This window comes from Mastomys coucha, unplaced genomic scaffold, assembly GCF_008632895.1.
Source record: "Mastomys coucha isolate ucsf_1 unplaced genomic scaffold, UCSF_Mcou_1 pScaffold5, whole genome shotgun sequence".
Classification (NCBI taxonomy): domain Eukaryota; kingdom Metazoa; phylum Chordata; class Mammalia; order Rodentia; family Muridae; genus Mastomys; species Mastomys coucha.
Window position 1 is genome coordinate 55,397,074 of NW_022196911.1, and position 22,530 is coordinate 55,419,603.

Consider the following 22,530-nt stretch of genomic DNA (forward strand, 5'->3'; position numbering starts at 1 on the left):
GGTCTTGGGTACTTGGTGTTTGTTTCCAAAGACTCTTGGGAGGGCACTCTGGAAAAAGGTACTTCTAGATCACAGTGAAACACAAAGCTATCCAGAACATTCCTGGGGCTGCACGGCTTCCTGCTAGTCTGCCAGGTCAATTCCACCCAGAGTTGGCACCTACAATTGTCACGTGACAGGACCCTGCTCAGGCCACTGCCACTAGGCCTTTGTGTCCAAGCAGTGTGCCTGACCACCCTGATAGTAATCCACTGGTGGGAATAGCAGTGAGCAGATGAGAGTCAGACCCATGTGACGCCCAGGGGCTCCTGTCTTCCTGGCCACACCTTTGCCGCCAGCAAAGACCAGTTGGGGTTTCCAGTCCTTTGCTTTTGCTATAAAAAGTGTGTCAATATTTATCTTTTAAAAGGACAGATTGGTCCTGTGCTGTTCTTGACAGCTCTGTCTATATGGTTTCTTTTAATCTCCACTTGTATAGGGTTCCACAGCTCAGGTTAGGGGTAGGAATTGATCCCTTATCTCCAGCAGGCCTCACAGTTCAGAGCCTTTGGGTTCACAAACCCTGGATGGCATCTGCCTGTACATCTTACGTGTGTTTTGTTGGAAAGATTACAGGAAAATGTATTGCTAGACCACACAGAAGGGAGAGGAAGGACCTAAAAAAAAAAAAACCTGAGAGTGCCTTTGAACACCAACTCTGGGATTTCCTCCTGTCCTGTCCACTCATGAAGATTAGTGTAGTCAGTGGTCAGGTCCACCTCTGCCCTGTGGGGGCTGTAGTGTCCTTTGTACCAAAAAGAGTGTGATATAGGAAGTTGTAATCTCTAGGCCGCATTTGTTGTCTGGTCATGTTGAGGTGGAGGCAGGTGGCCAGTGGCCTAAAGGATGAAGCTTCACTCATATCGTCAGGTCTGGTTTTCTTCTAACTTTACTCTCCTGTTGCAGTTCCCTTGGCTGGACATGTAGGGGACTCTGGTTCTTTCTGCTACAGGTGACTGACCTTGCACATATTACTTTGGGCTAAGATTCTGGCCACATGGGATTTTTATTTGGATCCATAGTGTCAGAAGGTGCTCCAAAGAGGTAGAACTATTTAACCTGCTCCATCCCCATCTGGACCAGGGCTCCCTTTCTCCTATGCATCACCAGCCAAGCAGAGGCAGCGCCATGCCTCTATCTCCTGCATGCTCAGAAAGTCAAGTAAGTGGTATCCTGACGAACACCCACAGGGCCAGGTCTGTCTGTGTAGGGAAGGGCAGGCATGACTGGAAGGAGCCCAAATCAAGCTCTCCTCTCACCTCCTTACAATAACCCTGCCAGTAGGATATCTAGAATATTTGACAACTCAAGAGCATGAAACAAAGAGGTTAAATGCCCAAGCTTCCCCAGGTATGTGTACAGGAGTGGGAACTTAGACCCTCAGCCACTCATTGTCAGGGCTTTGTCATGGTGGATATGGAGAGATTGAATCTTTCACACAACTCCAGACCTCTCAAAGTATCCTGGGTACCTGAGCCTAACCTTTGGAACTCCTTAGGAATTGATACAATCTGCCATTTTCTACCAGTTATAAGGAATCCTCCCACAAGCTTCCAGAGAGAGGCATCTGTGGGTCAGGCCAAAGTAGCTGTGTGGAGCTAGAAGAATGATGGTCTGGAAGCCAGGGAGAGAGTTTTAGAAAGGTTAGATGCAGTCAGAAGCAAGGTCCAAGGGGACCTGGGCACAGATCCAGCATAGAAGGATGCGCTCAAGTGTTGTGTTCACTCCGAGTGAAACAAGAGTGATGTTCCAAACACTTAGATGCTTTGTTTTTTCTCTTAAATACCTTCCCATTTCATGGCTGTCTAGAGCAGGTAATCAGCTAGCCTTCTACTAGGGCTCAGGAAGGTCCTCAGGAAGTTTGTCCAGGCTGCCCCTAAAGCAGGGGCTGCCAGCTCCCTCTCTCTGAGGGTGGTGCTTCTGTTGTGCCAGAGTATCCACCAGCATGGCACAGGTAAGCTCTCCTGAAATGACAGCAGCCACAAATCCCACAGTTCTCCACCTTGAAAACCCAGAAGATCAAAATTGGAGCACTGCACAGGAACATCTAACCCTAAATGAATTTGTAACTTACTTAACATAACAGTCATGCATATTTGGAAGAATGTTGCTGGATGAGATTCAGTCTACAGGTGACTAAAAGAGATCTATAGAATCTAGACTCATGCCAAGAAATCCTGTCAGAGTGGCCTGGCCATGTGGCACTTCTCTCCAGTCCCTTTTCCCCACTCCCCAGAAGACTAGTGTTCTGAAATTTCACCCCCATGCATCTGTTTGTACCTTCAGAAACCACTCTGTGTCCCCAGCCAGAAGCCCGGCTTGCAGCGCTGCCCTCGGCTCCTAAAGAGTGAAATCTGAAACAACCTTTCTATTGTTTGGAGCCATTTCCACTTCTGGAAATGAGAAGAGACATTACACTTGAAAGGTAGTTGAGGAAATAAGACATCTGGTGGAGAACAGGTTCAATAGTGAGATGGGAAGAACTTTCCAGATCCGAGGGAGGCATAGTCCAATGTGTACCATTCCCCCAGTACCTTGTTTCTGCTTAGGTACCAGTCCTCTTGCTCCTAACCTACCTTGGCTTCCAGGCCCCTCCCATCTAGAGCCTGGACCTAAGTATGTCACAGGCCCCCTGGGATATCAACCTCCCTTCTGCTTCTACCAGGTGCCCTGGCCAGCTAGGCCTTGTTCCTTATCTGCATGCTACTGCTGGCCTCCTGAAGATGAACCCAGCCAGAGCCCAGCCCCTCAAAAGCTGGGTTTTTTGTTTTGTCTAGCTGTCTTGAGCCTCAAGAGATTGGTCTCAACCTTGCTAAGTGGGGACCCTTCAATACAGTTCTTCATGTTGTGGTGACTCCCCCTGCCATAAAACTATTTTCGTTGCTACTTCATAACTGTAATTTTGTTACTGTTGTGAAATGTAATATAAATATTTGTGGTTTCCAATGGTTTTAGGTGACCCATGACAGGGTCTTGACCCACAGGTTGAGAACTGGCATACTAACCCCATGATTTCTGTGTCTGTGATAGCTACCCCTTTTTCTGCTCTCTGCTGCAGCTAAGCACCTTCTCCTTAAAGAAGGTTTCTCCTAAGACCCCCGAATTGGGTTAGGAACAATCTGGAAAACTCCAGGATACTTGAGGTACTCAGTCAGATCCTGGAGTTGGGCCTGGCTTGGTTGCCCATCGGGTGCTCACCTCTTCTAAAGAGGGCAGTTTAAGGTGGGTGGCCTTTCCCGGAGAAGAGCAACCACAGCGGACTTCCTGCGAACTTCCTGCGACCTCATACTGAGGAAGGAAAGGGTCTGAAGAAGGCGAGCCAAAGTGGGGTTCTCCCTAGGGGGAGCCTAGGCAGACCAACAAGAGGGAGTAAACCGATCTGGCAAGCTTCCTGTGTGCTCCTGGCATGTCCCCAGACCCTGGCTCAGGAAGGGGCTTGCTTTGAAGTTTCCGGCAAGACCTGCCCATTGCTGTTCAAATGGCTTATTTGTCTAGTGGCTAAGGAAGGGGACTGGCGGTGGGGGTGGCAGCGCCCGGCTTGGCCCCGCTGCACCCTGAGGGTCCATGCATTTGGGAGCTCCAGTTTCTACGAACCAGAGGATGTTGAGACCAGGCCGAGAACCCCAGGGGGACTCGGTACTCCGGCCGGCTGTTTCAGGCTAGCGGGGAGCTGGAGCCGCCTCGCACCGCCACTCCGCGCAGGGTGGGAGGGAGCGAGGGAGGCGAGGGGACGAGCGCCGGCTCCCCGCCCCCATCCCACCCGGTTCCGATATTTAGCTGAAAGGCACGCGGCTCCTAATCGGCCCTTTCCAGGCTGAGATGTAGCGGCGCTCTGCCCGCGCAAGGGCGGGGGCCGGGCCGGGGGAGGCGCAGAGTCCGGAGCCTGAGAGCGAGGTGAGGAGCCCGCGTCCTCGGCTTCTGGAGCGGGCGGGCGGGCGCGCATCGCCGAGGCAGATATAGAAAGGGGGGCAGGTTAAAAATAACCCTCTTCGGCTGGGAAGCTCGCGCGCACTCTCTCGCCTCGTTCGGTGCCAGAGGACTCCAAGGGAGGTGGCGTTGGGGAGGGCAGCGCGGGATTCCCCTCCTCCGCCGCCGGGCGGGGTGCCGCCTGCACGCCGCGGCTGCACGTGTGCGGGGCCGCGCGCCCGAGCCCCTCGGTCCGGCCCGCGGCGATCTCCCCAGCCTCACGTTCTGGCTGCCGCCCCTCCCGCACCCAGAGCGGCTGTAGGGAGCGCTCCTTTATTCATTATTTACGAGCGTTAATAGGTTTGGGGCGCGCGGACTGGGGGCGGAGGCGAAGACGCCGCGGGGACCCCAGCGTTCGGGGAAGGGTGCGGACCTGCGGGAAGGTCTGCGGGGCGGGGGTGGGGAGAGCTCAGACGCTTTTTCCCGGGCGCACACTTAGCCGAACGAGGCGAGGGGGCTATAGGCCCCCACTTCCCTCTCTGCACGGCCTTTGCAGCCGCGTCCCTGACGCAGCCCTGGCCTCATTTATCATCATCTTTGGTCAAGTGGAGTGTGCAAGGAACAGCTGCTTCACTCGGCTGACTTCCGAGGGCGGCTACAGCGGGAATCAGGAAAATGAATGATGGAGGCTGGGGGGCCGCCCCCAGGTCCGGGTGCAGGCGGGAGGGAGGCGGGGAGCATCTTGGCTGCCTCTGCCTCGTGGCAAAGCGCAGCGCCCCCTTCCTCTCCGGGCGCCCACAGTCCCTGCGGATCTGTGGCTAAGGACGGGCGGGTGTGCCGGAGGTCGCCGTGACCTTGCTGGGGTCAGTGGGTTGGGCTGCGGAGGAGGCGTCGCGGCGTCTTTGGTGGCCCTCTCCGGATTGGCGGAAGGCCGGGAGACGAGGAGGGGGGAGGGGAATACCAATGGAAGGTGAAATTTTACCTGCCCCTGAGGGAGTCCTGCGGATTTTCTCCCGGCGACAGCCTCGCTCTGCCTTTGTCTTACATGGCCGAAACATCTGTAGCAGCGGCCGAGAGGCCGCAGACCCCACCCTCCGCGCGGCTCCCTAGGCAGTACCCCGCTGCAGCCCACACCTCAGTGTGGGGTCCTCGCCCGCGCCCTTCCCCGCCTGGTGTCGATGGGGCGGGGGCTCGTTGCGGAAAGGGTTAATGGCCTAGTCGCAGACCCTAATTGTCAGAGCTAGGCCCCGCTCCGTTCCAATTACCCTAAGTAGAGACTGAATGCGCAATTAACGGAGTCAGCTTGCCAACTGGAAAGCTGTCCCCGCTTTCACGTTGAGCGGAATACTCCACCAGCTGACTTGGACGAAGCAATTTCCTCCGCTCTCCCCTTTCTCTCTCCTCCAGCCCCTTCTCTTTTTCTCTCTCCTTAATAATAAAATTATACCAAGCAGTTTGCGGTGTGGCAGGCGGCCAGAAAAGCGTTTCTTTAAACGCCGCCGTCTCACAATTAGGCAGCAAGAGGATTTGACACGCCGAGGCGGCCTGACAGGCGGCTTCCTCCCCTGGGGGCGGGTGCAGGAGGGGCTTCGCTGCCCTGCTCCCCCATATGGAACCCGCACTGAGAGGGGGCCAGGGCTGCACCTCCCGGGCTGTCAGTATGCTGCAGTGAGAAGCCCTTGGGGCAGGCAGCAGGGAAGGTTCTACCCAGGCTCCCGGAGGCAGCAAGATCTTTTTTTGCTGGGGTATAGAGTAGGAAAGCCATGTTCTCTGTTTCTGTGTGGCAGAGAGGCATTTGGGGCACATAACTGCTGAGCCTTGGTGGACAACTCACTGACCCTCTTTGGGTTTCCATTGATCTCTTTGAGTTGAGGAAGAATGAGCCTGGTTCCTGGGGCTGTTTTTTTTTTTTTTTTTTTTTTTTTTTTTTTTTTTTCCTTTCTTTTTTTTCATGCCAAAACTGTCTTCTGAGGAGGTTGCAGACAGGACTGTCTGTAATGAGCCAGAGACCTGCTGCTGCTACCACTGGGAGAGCAGACCTAGAGTCCCCATGAACACACAGGAAGAGCTGCCATGAAAGCCCCAGGGTACCCTGACCACTGGCTATAGCAGCTGAACTGAGAACTGGACCAAGGTAGGCAGTGGCTGTTGTAGGAAGGAGTTTGTTCTAGAAGCCACCTTGCTGCCTCCCAGCTTCAGGAGGGCAGCCACTTGCTTCCTTCATCTTTTTTCTTCTCCTTCCTGTCCCCGGGTGGCCTTCAGCAACGTCATGACAGTTCTCTACTACATGCAGCCCACATTCCCCTGGAACCTCAGCTCTGTGCTCTGCTCACCCTTCACCTAGACTTTTGCTGAGCCAAACTGGGCTCAGGAGCCAGTGGGCACCAACACTAAAGGCTGCAGTAGTCTAAAGACTACTGAGCTAGACTCCCTCACCCTCTGAGGCTGTGATGAAGAATAAATACTGTGATAAGCACAGAGCCAGTAGTGTCCCTCTGTCCTACTTGGTCTCCATCAGAGCAATATTTATAGGGGCAACTCTGGGGCCAGAGTAGGGCTTTGGCGCCTAAGAACAAATACTGAAGTCCCTACCTTCAGGCTCTTATCCTTAGGAGGCAGCTCATTGTACCATTAATTATGTAATTACTGCTGTCATGAGCCCCACATGGGAGCTTGGCAGGGGTCCCAGGAGGGGGGAGGGGGTGTGGCCTCACCTATCTCTTGTGGAATGTTACAGGGCCACCTCCTTCACCACCTCTACAAGCTGCACATGCCACAATCCTCCCTCTAGCTCTTGCGCTCCTCCCTGCACCCAGGTCACTCACCTTTCACGTGAGTGTTTGCCTGGGCCTCGATGTTACCTACCAAGGCCTGCTGCTCTGGAGCCAGAGAACATCTGGGTACTCCTTGTTGCATTGACTACCCAAGTCCCTAGCCCCAGAAGCCAAGGGCTAAACTGCATGGGCATGGATGTCCACTTTGTCAGTCTTTGACACCTGGGGCTGATGGTCAAGTGAAAGCTCACAGATGGTCTTTTTGAACTTTGCCCTGCTTAAATAACAACAATAAAAACCCTTGAGACTTGATTGATAACTTTTTTTTTGATATGTGTGTGTGTGTGTGTGTGTGTGTGTAAAAGAAAAACTTTCAGGAGCTGGTTCTCTCAACTGTGGGTTCCAGGGATGGAAGTTTATCACTAAGCCATTGTATCTTGCCAGCCCTGGTAACATTTTTGAAAATGAAGAACACCCTACTGTACATTTCTGACTTGTCACCTCTTAAAGAAAAGACTGCTCTGACACATACTTCGCTTGAGACCAGTATGTACAGCTGCCTCTGACCCCCGACTCACTACTTTACTCTTTGTCCATCCTTAAGAATAGGTCTGTGATTAATGTATGAAGCAGACCTATGGCCCTAGCCTGTGCCTCTCAGTCCCTGCCCAAATATACTGTGTCTTATCAGCTGACTTCTTAGTCTGGATTTAGTTTCACAGGGTTAATGTGACATTTGGAGCATGATTCATTTAATAAATATTTATTGTTCTGGGCAGTGGGGACATGGCTATGAATAAAATAGGCAAAAAATCCCTGCTCCTATGGAACTTTTTTCATTTGAGAGGAGACTGGAAATGAGGCTAAAAGGTAAGTGCTTTGAAGAACTGGAAGGAAGCACAAGGGGTGTCATTTTAAATACAACAATAACAGGGATGCAGTAGAGTTGCATGGGTGTCTGGGAACAGTTTTCCTAGCAAAAGGGACAACTGGCACAGAGGCCTTGAGGCCCATGGAGGTGAAAGGCTTGCCTAAGGTCAAAAGCCCAGTGGCGTTTAGACAGCCTGCTACTAGTTTGGCACTTCTTTGTTGCTTCTTCCACAAGTAAGTGGAGCCCTGGTCCTTCTGGACACATGGAGTAGAGAGGGCACAGCTGTACTGATGAGTTCAGGGTTCCATAAGGATGGCACTGCTGGGGTTTGGAGTGTGAACCAACCCAAGCAGCCTGGGAACCCCTGTGAGCTACCTCTAGCCAGACCCTGATCTTTAGACCCTGCCTGTGGGTGGCATCAGGGCAGGCTAGCCTGAGCTGGACATGATGGACAAGGCCTATCTTCGTTGTAGTTGGCCTTTATTTTATTCCTTGTTTAGACAAATAGGCAGTGATACCTTTTGTTGAGTGGTCAATAAAATGACCCACAGTGGCCACAAGGAGCAATGAAGAAGAGTAGAAACTGAGGTGGCTACAGAGAAGACAGGCCTGAAGGTGGGCACAGGGCCAGCTGAACTGTGGGCCCTGCCACTGAGAGCATCCCCGCTATGTCCTACTACATCCTACCTAGTAAGGATGCTGAGGGCTGTGTCTACGAGAGAACTGGCACAACCAGGGCCAATGACATGGTGTTAGATCTCACTCCAGTGTCCTAGCATGATAGTATGATGAGTCTGGAGTTCTCACACATCCTCTAGAGAACTCAGATTCAGCCTGAAAGATACTGGGTTGTTTTTTGTTTTTTGTTTTTTTTTTCTTTGTGTTGCCCAGGCTGGCTTGTTGCAGTGATTGGGAATTGAATTTAAAGCCTCATGATTGCTAGGCAAATACTCTTCCACTGATCTCTACGACTGACCTGCCAGACTGGTCCTGAACTTGAGATCTGATCCCCTTGCTTCAGATTCCAAATGCTGGCATAACAGGTTTGTGCCACTATGTCCTGCTAATTTTCTATTTCAGTGATGGAGATCCTGACCGAATGCTAGGCAAGTCTTCTAAAAAGTCTGAGCCACAACCCTGTCTGTGTCTGCTGCTACTTATCTCTCCACCTGCTTCTATCTACTCAGGACCCCAGATCCTGTGGGGGGTGGGGGGAAAGTAGTGTAAAAAAGATGTTACCAACGTGGGGTGGTTTTGAGAGGCCATGCTTTGGGGGTAGAGCTACCTTACCACCACCACCACCTTGCACTAAGGAGATCCTTCAGTCTCTTCCTGATGCTAGCTAGCCCCTAGCCCAAGAAGTTTAGCCTAGTCTCAAAGGCCAGTGGGGTCTGACTGTTATTGTGGGTTTCATCCCTGCTTCCCAGACAGGCTCAGCCCCTAAAAACTGACAGAGGCCTCTGGTACCTTTCTCTGCTGATTAGTTTTTGTCTCATTCCCCTTAGATAGTTTGACTGCCCCCAGGCTAGCTTGCCTGCAGGATCAGGCAATACCTGTTTTCTCCTCCTCTTCTCCATCCTCCTTGCCCTTGTTACTAGGGTTGCAGGCTCACCCTGCTTTACCCAGCTTTTTTTTTTTTTTTGCATGGGTGCTGGGGTTCCAAACTCAGTCCTCAGGCTTGTACAGCAAGCCCTCCTACTGAGCCCTCTCCCAGCCTCCAAGTCTTAATATTTATTGTTTATCCATAACAGATGGGGAGGCCCTTGGGGTCCTACCTACCCATTGCTCCATGAACATCTGTCTTTTTTCAGGCTTCCTGGGCCCTATAAACAACACCCTTTCTGGTGCTCAGGCCTTGTGAATTAGACTTTCAATTTTTCCTAAGCTACCAGTCAGGTTATAAACAACTATGAGAAGGTGGGAGGACCGGTGGCTGGGGGCTGCTAGTGAAGAGGGAATGTGTCTCTTTTACCTCTCCCTCCACCTGTCACCCTTTTCCCCTCAGGATAACATTCCTACAGGGCCCACAGTATACCCATCTCACTGATAGGGAGTTCTTGGCCTGATGAGGCTCCAGGACTAATGACGCTGCAGTAGAGGCTGGCCAGATACTACAGGTAGGATTGCTTGCTGAGAACTAGGGTACAGCTCAATGGTAGACCTTGCTTAGCAAAGTTAAAGACCCTGAATTTGTCCTTAGTAGCACAGAAATACAGAGCCAAGCTTGCAGGCAGGGTCTGACCTGCTCTAGATGGCACATAGGCATATATTTGTCTGTCCTGAGCTCAGCTCTTCATTCTTGTTGTCATACCAAGACACTCTTCAGGGTGGGACTTTCTGGTGTTGGGTATAGAAGAGGGGTTTGATCTTTGATGTTCAGCTAGGGTCACAAGCAAATCCTTTGCCCCTATTAACCTCACCTTTAGTAATAGAAGGGACAAGATAAAACAGTCCAGTCTTTTCCAGTGGCTAGCACCTTTCCCACCTCCCCTCCCCCCTTTACACACACACACACACACACACACACAGTCTTTGGGAGGAGACTGTGCCCAAGGCTCAACCTCACTATTCCTTCAGTGCACTGTTCCATGGCTGTGTTGATGGCTTGCCATCCTTGGCTGCTGGAATGTCAAAGGAAGTTCATCCTGATTGCAAGCACCATCAGATTCCACGAAGACCTGGCCTTGTTGGGCCTGGTACACTCTTCATCTAGTGTCTAGAGTAACCAGTGGTTACAAGGGTGGAGTAAGTATTCATGTCCCTAGGGCAACAAGGGTTGCTCTGGAGTCCCATCAGCTGTGTGCCAGATTCTACAAAGCTGGTTGAGGGGAAGCCTTGGCAAGGTTCCCTTCTCAAACCTTACTGCTGTCACTCCAGCCATCTCAGCTTCTTCTTTCTTCCATGTTGAAAGGTCACCATCATCTATGGGGAATTCATTCTTCCATCTGCTCTCCTGATGCTGCCCATACCAGTCCTTCACTCTCTGCTTCTCATCCCTTCCATATCCTTTCCTGGTGCTCTTGAAAAATAATCATTATCACAATAATTAATAACAACAGAGCCCACTGCAAGCCTTAAAGAGGCAGCACCTATTTTCTCCTGGCAGAGCCAGCAGTATCTCTGTAGCTAGCTAGGATGCCACCATGCCCAAGCCTTTGTTTCTGTTCCTTCCTCTGCCAAGGTTGGAGGTTGGTGCTGGGGCACATGTTTCTGCCTGTGTCCTCCAACAGGCACTGGGCCTCTGAGGTTTTAATTGAACTGTCTTTTCTTAGAGATAGATGCTTTCCACATCCAGCTGCCTGTGTGCATCGGGAAGTCGGCCTGTAATCCTGTGTGGGGAAATTAAAAGGCACAGCAGCTGGACTGATTAGATGGGACAAGGACAGAGCAGGCGGGGAGGGGACACTGTTCATGGCTCCCCTCTTTAGATAATGTCTCTGATAATGCATTGCATTTTGGGGAATGTATTGCAGGGACACACACACACACACACACACATTCACAACTCCAGCCGTAGAAATGTTAATGATATCCACAGGACACTCAGCAGGAAATGAGAGTGATCTGGGACTAATAAAAACCGAAATGTAATTTGTGCAGATATATGAGGGAGGCAGATGTAGCCTTCAGAGCAGTCAGGTTTGTGCGTTCTTGGCTTATGAACACACACCCAGGGAGGGCAGGGAGCTGTCATTTTGTGTCCTGGTCTTAGAAATGGCCCACCAGCCATCCTGAGAAGGAGTGGCATCCACTTGCATCCAGAGTGTATTCTGCTCTGGGAAGGTGGAGCAAGAGGCACCAAGCTGCCCTGCCTCCAGCCCTTCTGGAATGGCAGGCACCACTTGGTGTTTCATCCAGACCACAAGGACTGGAATGAAATAGATCCAAAGGGTAGGTGGGCACTGTCCTATGAGGGGTTAGAGACATGTAATGAGTTGGGGTTGGGATAGGCAGGAAGCTTTAACAATCTGGAAAGGAGGAACGTTGTCTTAGGGGCAGCTGGGCCAGTCATACTGCTCTGAGCTCTGTAGGCTGTCTGGTTGCCTGGTAATGCCCTGTTCAACTGGATGGACCCAGACGAAGGAAGGAAAGCACCTTTGTTGGATCCAGACTAAAGGGATGCTGGCTCTCTACCAATAGCTCCCACCCCTGCCTTTCACACCTCTGTCTCTGTGAGGCACTTACCTCTCCTCCCCCCTTAGTTCTCAACCAGCCAAACCCCTGAAACCTTTGTGGTCTATGGCATCTTAGTGTGCTTTGGGACAAGAACTGAAAAGTCCCAGTTCCCTCCTAGGGGCTTGGGCTACTCAGACCCAGAGAGCTTGAACATCCTGTCTCCAGCCTGTGTGGTGGCTGGGTAACCCCTGCATCTGTGGGATGTGGGGCCAATAGTCAGCCTTCTTTGTGATTTCTCCAAAGCTCGGGGACATTCCTATTTTTTACCACTGAGGATTTTTTGGGGTAACCAAAGCCGATCAGTTGAAGGAAACTAGCAGAGATGCACAAGCCTGGGTTGTGACTCTAAGCCCCTGGTCTACCTGCCCCTGTCTCCCATATCGGTGCTGTCTGCACCATCCCTGACCTGGGGAAATTGGGAGTTGCTCAGCAGGGAGGGACAGAGAAGACGAAGGGCAGTGTGCTCTCCAGTGGCCAGGGGACTGTGTCTTTGTCCCCTGTTAGTATTCATCCCCACATTCTGGACTACATAATCTGTTTATGCACCTATGATACCAAGAACAGGAGGCAGGTGCTGCCATCCCTCATTCCCAGGAGTCCATGGAGGGATGCTTTATGTGGACAGTTGGCCTAGCAGCCCCCAGTCAACATCTGCCAGAAGGGACAGAGTCCAGATGGCACTGCAGGGGAGGTGTGTGTGAGCGTGCATGTACATGTGTGGATTCCTGTATGTGCGGTTACAGCAGGCCTGGAAAGCAGCATCTCCCCAGTTGGGGAGGGGGTCCTCGTGGGTACCCAGTGTGGCTGAGTCATGGTTAAGTACGGTTACACAAAGACTAAGATGATGGGATCCAGCAGGGCCCCAGGGAACAGTGGAATTGCTCTGCTAAATGATTTCGAGCTGTCTACAAGGGCTGGGCGTGGTAGTACAGACAAGCTGATAGAGAGGAGGCTCTGTCAAGAGGGGCCTGGAGTAAGCCATTCATTGTGACTTGTCTGCGAGGCCTGTTTGGACTATCTATTTCAGTGGGAGCTCACCGTGGAAACAGGATTTCAGAGCACACCTCTCAGCCCCAGAGGTTGTCAGTATGTGCACAGCTGGTGGGAAGGTAAAGGGGAGGGATGCTGGCTGAGGCAGAGAGCAAACCGCGGCCCATCTGAATTGTTTTCCCTCTGCACCATCCTTTTTCTTCACAGATAACCAGCCCGAGTCATGCAGTCTTTTCGAGAAAGGTGTGGTTTCCATGGCAAACAGCAAAACTACCCACAAACCTCACAGGAGACATCGCGCCTGGAGAACTACAGGCAGCCGGGTCAGGCTGGGCTAAGCTGTGATCGGCAGCGGCTGCTGGCCAAGGACTATTACAGCCCTCAGCCCTATACAGGCTATGAGGGTGGCACTGGTACACCTTCTGGCACAGTGGCCACAGCACCTGCAGACAAGTACCACCGAGGCAGCAAATCCCTGCAGGGGAGACCAGCTTTCTCCACCTATGTTCAAGACAGCAGCCCCTACCCAGGGCGCTACTCCAGCGAGGAGGGTCTTCAGACCTGGGGGGGCCCACAGCCACCACCTCCTCAGCCACAGCCTCTGCCAGGGCCAGTGAGCAAATATGAGGAGAACTTGATGAAGAAGACAGTGGTGCCTCCAAACAGGCAGTACCCTGAGCAGGGCCCCCAGCTTCCCTTCCGGACTCACAGCCTGCATGTCCCACCACCACAGCCTCAGCAGTCCCTGGCTTACCCCAAACTCCAAAGGCAGAAACCACAGAATGACCTTGCCTCCCCTCTGCCCTTCCCCCAGGGCAGCCACTTTCCCCAGCATTCCCAGTCCTTCCCTACCTCCTCCACTTATGCCCCAACAGTGCAGGGTGGCGGGCAGGGGGCCCACTCATACAAGAGCTGCACAGCACCATCTGCCCAGCCTCATGACAGGCCGATGAGTGCCAATGCGAGCCTGGCTCCAGGGCAACGGGTCCAGAATCTTCACGCTTACCAGCCGGGCCGCCTTAGCTATGAGCAGCAGCAGCAAGCACTTCAAGGCCGGCACCACACCCAGGAAACACTCCACTACCAGAACCTCGCCAAGTACCAACACTATGGACAGCAAGGCCAGGGCTACTGTCCGCCGGACACAGCTGTCAGGACTCCAGAACAGTATTACCAGACCTTCAGCCCGAGCTCCAGCCACTCCCCTGCACGGTCTGTGGGTCGCTCCCCTTCTTATAGCTCCACCCCGTCACCCCTGATGCCCAATCTGGAGAACTTCCCCTATAGCCAGCAGCCGCTTAGTACTGGGGCCTTCCCCACAGGCATCACTGACCACAGCCACTTTATGCCCCTGCTCAACCCATCCCCAACAGATGCTGCCAGTTCTGTGGACCCCCAGGTCAGCAACTGCAAGCCCCTGCAGAAGGAGAAGCTCCCTGACAACTTGCTGTCAGATCTCAGCCTGCAGAGTCTCACAGCGCTCACCTCCCAGGTGGAAAACATCTCCAACACTGTGCAGCAGCTCTTGCTGTCCAAAGCCGCCATGCCACAGAAGAAGGGGGTCAAGAGCCTTGTGTCCAGGACTCCAGAGCAGCACAAAAGCCAGCACTGTAGCCCTGAGGGCAGTGGCTACTCAGCTGAGCCAGCAGGCACACCGCTGTCTGAGCCGCCAAGCAGCACACCACAGTCCACTCATGCTGAGCCACAAGATGCTGACTACCTGAGTGGCTCTGAGGACCCGCTAGAGCGCAGCTTTCTCTATTGCAGCCAGGCCCGGAGCAGCCCTGCCAGGGTCAACAGCAACTCTAAGGCTAAGCCGGAGTCTGTGTCCACCTGTTCTGTGACCTCACCTGATGACATGTCCACTAAGTCTGACGACTCTTTCCAGAGCCTGCACAGTACTCTGCCACTGGACAGCTTCTCTAAATTTGTGGCAGGCGAGCGGGACTGCCCGAGGCTGCTGCTCAGTGCCCTGGCACAGGAAGATCTGGCCTCTGAGATCCTGGGACTACAGGAAGCCATTGTTGAGAAGGCGGACAAGGCCTGGGCTGAGGCTTCCAGCCTGCCCAAGGACAATGGCAAGCCACCCTTCTCACTGGAGAACCATGGCACCTGCCTGGACACTGTGGCCAAGACTTCATGGTCACAGCCAGGGGAGCCAGAGACCCTACCTGAGCCCTTGCAGCTGGACAAGGGTGGCAGCACCAAGGACTTCAGTCCGGGGCTGTTTGAAGACCCTTCTGTGGCCTTTGCCACCACTGACCCGAAGAAAACAACCAGCCCCCTGTCCTTTGGCACCAAGCCTTTGCTTGGTACTGCCACTCCTGACCCCACTGCAGCAGCGTTTGACTGCTTTCCAGATACACCCACTGCCAGCTCAGTGGATGGTGCCAACCCCTTTGCCTGGCCAGAGGAAAACCTGGGTGATGCTTGTCCTCGTTGGGGCCTCCACCCTGGTGAGCTTCCCAAGGGCTTGGAGCAGGGTGCAAAAGCCTCGGATAGCGTGGGCAAGCCAGATGTACACGAGACCTCTGCCTGCATGGGCTTCCAGGAAGAGCATGCCATTGGGAAGCCAGCAGCTGCACTGTCTGGGGATTTCAAGCGGCAGGAGGCAGAGGGGGTAAAAGAGGAAGTAGGTGGGTTGCTGCAGTGCCCCGAGGTGGGCAAGGCTGACCAGTGGCTGGAGGAGAGCCGGCACTGCTGCTCCTCCACTGACTTTGGGGACCTGCCACTGTTGCCGCCCCCTGGCAGGAAGGAGGACCTGGAAGCTGAAGAGGAGTACTCTTCTCTGTGTGAACTGCTGGGGAGCCCTGAGCAGAGGCCCAGCCTGCAGGACCCATTGTCCCCCAAGGCCCCACTGATCTGCACCAAGGAGGAAGCAGAGGAGGTGCTAGATGCCAAGGCTGGCTGGGTCTCTCCATGTCACCTCTCTGGGGAGCCTGCTGTCCTACTGGGCCCCTCTGTGGGTGCCGAGTCAAAGGTCCAGAGCTGGTTTGAATCTTCTCTGTCACATATGAAACCAGGAGAAGAAGGGCAAGAGATGGAGAGAGCTCCAGGTAGTTCTGGCACTTCACAAGGCTCCTTGGCCCCAAAGCCTAACAAGCCTGCTGTACCTGAGGTGCCCATTGCTAAGAAAGAGCCTGTGCCACGGGGTAAAAGTTTACGGAGCCGGCGAGTACACCGGGGGCTGCCTGAGGCTGAAGACTCTCCGTGCAGGGTGCCAGCACTTCCCAAAGACCTCGTGCTCCCAGAGTCCTGCACTGGGCCCCCACAGGGACAGGCAGAAGGGGCTGGAGCCCCAGGCCGGGGGCTGTCAGAAGGGCTCCCCAGAATGTGCACCCGCTCTCTTACAGCTCTGAGTGAGCCCCAGACTCCTGGACCTCCAGGCCTGACTACCACCCCCACACCTCCTGACAAACTGGGAGGTAAACAGCGAGCTGCCTTCAAGTCTGGCAAGCGGGTAGGAAAACCATCCCCCAAGGCTGCATCCAGCCCCAGCAACCCTGCTGCCCTGCCCGTTGCCTCAGAGAGCAGCCCCATGGGCTCCAAAACCAAGGAGCCAGACTCTCCCAGCATGCCTGGCAAGGACCAGCGTTCCATGGTCCTCCGGTCTCGCACCAAACCCCAGCAGGTCTTCCATGCCAAGCGGCGGCGGCCCTCAGATAGCAGGATCCCAGACTGTCGTGCCACCAAGAAGCTCCCTGCTAACAACCACTTACCCACTCCATTCAAGGTCTCCAGTGGGCCCCAGAAGGAAGGGCGGATGAGCCAGCGGGTCAAAGTACCCAAGCCTGGTACAGGGAGCAAGCTTTCAGATAGGCCTCTACACTCACTCAAAAGGAAGTCGGCTTTCATCGCACCGGTCCCCACCAAAAAGCGGAGCCTCATCCTGCGAAGCAACAATGGAAGTGGGGGAGATGTGAGGGAGGAGAGGGCTGAGAGCTCCCCTGGCCTCTTAAGGAGGATGGCCTCACCTCAGAGGGCTAGACCCAGGGGCAGTGGAGAGCCACCCCCACCCCCACCCTTAGAGCCACCTGCTGCATGCATGGGGTTGGCTACACAATCATCCCTGCCCAGTGCTGTGAGGACCAAGGTGCTGCCGCCTCGAAAAGGCCGCGGCCTCAAGCTGGAGGCCATAGTGCAGAAGATCACCTCACCTGGTCTCAAGAAACTTGCATGTAGAGTGGCAGGGGCCCCTCCTGGGACACCCCGGAGCCCAGCCCTACCTGAGAAACGTTCAGGGGGCAGTCCAGCTGGGGCAGAAGAGGGTTTAGGAGGAATGGGTACAGGACAAACGCTACCAGCAGCTTCAGGAGCTGACCCATTGTGCAGAAACCCAGCCAGCAGGTCCCTAAAAGGTAAACTCTTGAATAGTAAGAAGCTGTCCTCTGTTGCTGACTGCCCCAAAGCTGAGGCCTTCATGTCCCCAGAGACCCTGCCATCCCTAGGGACTGCCCGGGCACCGAAGAAAAGGAGCCGGAAAGGCAGGACTGGGGCCTTGGGACCCTCCAAAGGCCCATTGGAGAAGCGGCCCTGTCCCGGCCAGGCTCTGCTCCTTGCTCCCCATGACAGGGCCAGCAGCACTCAGGGCGGAGGTGAGGACAACTCCAGTGCAGGAGGCAAGAAGCCAAAGACAGAGGAGCTGGGACTGGCCTCCCAGCCTCCCGAAGGCCGGCCCTGCCAGCCCCAGACTCGGGTACAGAAGCAGCCGGGCCAAGCCAGCTCTAGCAGCTATTCAAAGCGGAAGCGCCTCAGCCGTGGCCGGGGAAAGACCACCCATGCTTCTCCCTGTAAAGGACGTGCCACTCGGAGAAGGCAGCAGCAGGTACTGCCCCTGGATCCTGCAGAGCCTGAAATCCGACTCAAATACATTTCCTCTTGCAAGAGGCTGAGGGCAGACAGCCGCACCCCAGCCTTCTCGCCCTTTGTGCGGGTGGAGAAGCGAGATGCGTACACCACCATATGCACTGTTGTCAACTCCCCAGGGGATGAGCCGAAACCTCACTGGAAGCCATCCTCCTCTGTTGCCTCCTCCTCCACCTCCTCCTCCTCCTTAGAACCAGCTGGGGCTTCTCTGATCACATTCCCTGGAGGCTCTGTGCTGCAGCCGAGGCCCTCCCTGCCCCTCTCCTCCACCATGCATCTGGGGCCTGTGGTGTCCAAGGCCCTAAGTACCTCTTGCCTTGTCTGCTGCCTCTGCCAAAACCCAGCCAATTTCAAGGACCTTGGGGACCTCTGTGGCCCCTACTACCCTGAACACTGCCTCCCAAAAAAGAAGCCAAAACTCAAGGAGAAGGTGCGGTTGGAGGGCACCTTGGAGGAGGCCTCTCTGCCTCTCGAGAGAACACTCAAAGGCCTGGAATGTTCAGCCAGCACTACGGCTGCCACCCCTACCACAACCACCATCACTACCACCACAACCCTGGGGAGACTTTCCAGGCCTGATGGCCCAGCTGACCCTGCCAAGCAGGGCTCCCTGCGCACCAGTGCCCGGGGCCTGTCACGGCGGCTGCAGAGTTGCTATTGCTGTGACGGTCAGGGGGACGGGGGTGAGGAGGTGGCCCCAGCTGACAAGAGCCGCAAACATGAATGCAGCAAAGAGGCCCCTACAGAACCTGGTGGGGACACCCAGGAACACTGGGTGCATGAGGCCTGTGCTGTGTGGACCAGCGGGGTGTACCTGGTGGCCGGGAAACTCTTTGGGCTCCAGGAGGCCATGAAGGTAGCTGTGGACATGGTAAGAAGCTAGACCAGCTAGGGTGGGGTAGGGGATTTTGAAGTACCAACAGGCTGGCAGAAGTGTCTCCAGGGCTTTACTGTGGGTTACTTATGCCCATAGCCAGAGTACAGCCTGCAGCCCTGGAGTCCCTTGGGGGAATATGGAGACAAGTTGAAGCACACTTGGGGCTACAGCAGAATACATCATCCATCTTGCCCCAGGGTATGTGCTACAGTTTCTATGTTCCACTGAGCCCACTGCTCACACATACTACCCCAAACCGGAGCTGCTGGGTCCTGGCAAGACAGAGTCCTTCCAGAGTTGAATGCCAAGATGCCCTGGTCACCCCTTGAAGTGGGACATAGGGGATAGCTTCTAAACATCGTGTGGCTAAAGCATGAGACACTGGTCCTGGGCAACCCTGGCTTACCTGGCCACAGAAGCCCTGAAGCACAGACCTCCAATTTTAAGTCATCCCTTCAGAGAACTTTGGACTGCAGCACAATGCACTGCCCCTTCACCCTTGCCCCTGCCTCCTGTGGGGCAAGGTCATAGGACCTAGCACATTAACACCTATTGATCTTTAAGGCTATATCTGGGATCACAGGTCTGGGAAGGAGAGAGCATTCTGAGCCGTGGCTGCAGCTAAGATTCCTCAGGCCAAGGGGACTGGCAGAGGGCACTTCAGAGCCCGTGCTCCCTGAGGTTTTGGCCCCAGAGCACCAAGGGGCTTATTCTGCAGATTCCATCCTGGTTCCTGGGCAGTGAGGCTCCAGGCCCACTCCTCTACACTGGCTCTTGCTGGGTGGCCATGCTAGTTCTGTTGGCCTGCCCTCTTCCCCTTCCTTCAGCACATTGTGGGCAGCTGAGCCCAGAGGACCCTGGCTGTCCAGTGCCCCTCTCTTCCCCATACTTTACTGTCCCAGCTCTTGAGAAGCATTCTGCCCAGGCAGGCCCCAACCTTAACCTTGGGGACCACTGTGGATGCTGCCCCTGGCCCCAGGCTCCAGGTACTTACTGCCCCTGGTGACGACTATAGAATCTCTGGGCCCTGTTGTCTCCTCACCTTGGTGAGAAGGGCCCAAGAGACAAGACACCACAACTTTCAGTACCTCAGCCAGTTGATGCAGCAGGCAAGACACCAGCCACACATGGTCTATACATCCTCTTTCCTGCCTGTCACTGGTTCCATGGCTTCCTTAAAATAATCTCATCTCTCCATTAGCAAGTACAAGCCTAGGAGCTAGAGAAATGGCCCAGCAGTTAAGAGCACCAGCTACTCCTCCAGAGAACTTAGGTTCAATTCCCAGCATCTACATGGCAGCTCACAGCTGTCTGTAACTCCAGTTCCAGGACATCTGACACTTACACCAATACATGTAAAAAAAAATAAATCATTTTTTTTAAAAGGAAAAAAACAAAAACAAACAAAAAAAAAACCCAAGCCTAGATGGAACCCTGTCCAGCTGGTTGTCCTGGCCCTGCACCATCCAGGGCTTCTTTGGGGCCCAGGATTGGCACCAAGTCATCTCATGTCCCCAACCTGACATAAACAAGGAGAAATGTTGGTGAGTGCTGGTAAAGGCCCCTGTACCCTAGCTCAGCCCTGTGCCTCCGGCCTCCTCTTCCCCACGCTGCCACCCACAGAATGTCTTGTTGAGCTAAGGAGACTCTGCTGAGCCCTGTCAACTCTGCCACACCTCAGGGTAACAGGGAAGGCCAAGAGAGGTCCTCACTGGACAAGGGTCGCCTGCATAGTGAAGGCTCTTCCCTGCCAGAGGTGGTCTTGGCTGGCAGCTGGAACCGCTGACAGGTTGTACCCCATAGCCACAGGCTCATGACATGGTCACCTAGAATATGCTAGAAAATAGACTAGGGTTTTCCAGGGTCCCTGGAGAATGGGTTCTAGTTCAGTCCATTGCTTTCTGCCTCAGTGGCTTGGCACTACCCTCTAGGAACCAGGCAGATACTGGTTCAAATGTGTCTCCAGTAAGCCCCGGAATGCCAGCACCCACACAGTGTACTAGCCAGGCCTTTGGTCTTCCCTTGTCATCCATAGTCCCTGCTGCCTCACAACACTTCCCAGTCTTCAGCCACTCAGGCTGCCCACATCTCTAGGCTGTGTCCTCATTTTCGGGGTTGGGGGGAGGGCCGGCGCTGAGCTAAATCGCCCTCAGGGGACTGGTAGCCTCTAGTGTGGGTGCCTGGGCCAAGAAGTGGGGCACAGTTCATCAGCTGTGCCCCCTGTAAGGAAACGGGGGGCAAGACAATAGTCTTCATTTCTGTGCCTTAATCTCTTGATGTCTGCAATGAGCAGAGCCCTGCCTCAGGAGTTGCTTGGGACTCAGCCACAGGGGTGCCATAAGAGTCTTGCAGCGCTCCCAAGGGCTGTGCTTCCTTTGACACCTTAAGAGCTGGGCTGGAGCTCTAGATCCTTTGGTGGCTTACCCAGACCTTTACTGTCTTCCTCTTGTGCCACCCCTCCCTGCTGGCCACTCCAGCCATAGAGAGTTACAACAGAACCTACCCTGTCCAGGCAGCCTGGGCCTGCTGGGCTACAGCTCAGGATCTGCCTGGACATTTGAGCTCATTGGTTGTTCCCAGCTTGGTTTTCTCAGGCCTAGAGAAGTTCATTGTGTGCTGGGACTTCCAGCCATGCCTGGCACCAAGTGCACTATTACTGCAGTGCTCAGCCTCTGAGCCTACTGTGTCCTCTGCTTCCCTCCTACCTCACTGCCCACTGTGATGACAGGCTTGGGAATGGGATGGCCAAGGCCCACCTTTATCTTTCCCTGTGCCAAGGTTTGGCGTCGCATCTCCATTAGACTTCTTTGTCTTGTCCTAGCCATGTCCTACTTCTGAGCCCAGCAAAAGTCAGGGACGGGAGGGTCATCAGATCCACTTGAGATCAGCCTCTTGGGGGGGTCATATGTCAATTCTTCCCCCAGCTCATTTCTATGCATCTGCTGCCATTTGGGTAGAGTGTTTCTTGCCTGCTCTCACATGAAAGGAGCCTGTTTCACCATCTGGAAAGTAGAGGACAGTGAAAGCCACACCCCTTGTGACTGGCTAGAAGGAGCCAGTTGCTGTGGACACACCAGAGCCAGCACATAAGCAGCACCTGACAGATGGTGGCTGCCAGCCGTGGCCACTGTGGTGACTAGCACCATTAGCCCAAAAGGGTCCCCCATGCAATGTGCCAGCCCAGGAGGTGGCAGAGGGCCAGCCCTTGAGGGCATATCCCTCCATGCCACATTGCTGTGCCATCCTGGCAGAAGTGCTGCTGGGCCTGTGGAACACACAAGGACTCACTTGCCTTCCTCTCTCTTCAGCCATGTACCAGCTGTCATGAAGCCGGAGCGACCATCTCGTGCTCCTATAAAGGATGCATCCATACCTACCACTACCCATGTGCCAATGACACAGGTAAGAGCTGGTTCTCGAGGCCTGGAGACAGCTATTTCAACCCAGATCCCATGTGATTCAGGGCATACCAGCAACTCTTATCTCTTGTTCTCCTCACCTCTGCCTGCGTTTGGCTGTGGAGATGGGTGGGTCGGTCCCTACTTAGCTGGTTTTGAGGACTTCCCAGAGCTCTGAGGGGGAGACATATATAAATGATAGAAAAGAGATCTGAGCAAGGAGCTCTCAGAAAGGGACATGGAATGGCATGGGCTTTTAAGGATGAATAGGAGTACACAACAGAGAAAGAGGTTAGACACTGACTGAAACCAAATGAGGGGCAAAGTGTGGCTCAGTGTGCATTGTTTGTGGGCAAGCATCCTGTGCTCCACACAGGATATCTCCATAGCAACCACACTGCCCAAGTTCAGGACACCATCCCCAGCACTTGCTACAGAAAAATAAAAGTAGGGGAATTAGGGTTAAAGTGGAGACAGACCAGCTGGCGTGTAAAGTGGAGCAGGTCTATGTGGTCTCTGACAGGCCCCTCGGGCCGGCCAGCTTCATTCCTACTTACTCACTGTGGGCCACAGGATCCAGAAGCTCAGCCTTAACCCATCCAGTAGGGACCTCAAGTACTTGACTATAAAGAA

General features: G+C 54.1%; 1 protein-coding gene across 14 annotated transcripts in view; it reads left to right on the plus strand.

Moving 5' to 3' along the window:
* The window catches only part of Rai1 (retinoic acid induced 1), a 95,231-nt gene that overhangs the window by 67,872 nt on the left and 4,829 nt on the right, over window positions 1–22,530 (plus strand). For 11 of the 14 annotated variants that reach the window (XM_031352304.1, XM_031352302.1, XM_031352307.1 and 8 more), the window contains 2 exons: window positions 12,964–18,493; window positions 21,808–21,901. In XM_031352304.1, coding sequence (XP_031208164.1) covers window positions 12,980–18,493; window positions 21,808–21,901 — 5,608 coding nt within the window. In that variant the 5' untranslated portion in view covers window positions 12,964–12,979. Of the gene's footprint in view, window positions 1–3,804; window positions 3,934–8,556; window positions 8,634–9,228; window positions 9,708–12,963; window positions 18,494–21,807; window positions 21,902–22,530 lie in introns of those variants that run through there. The other 3 variants (XM_031352314.1, XM_031352305.1, XM_031352312.1) reach the window with 3 other exon arrangements.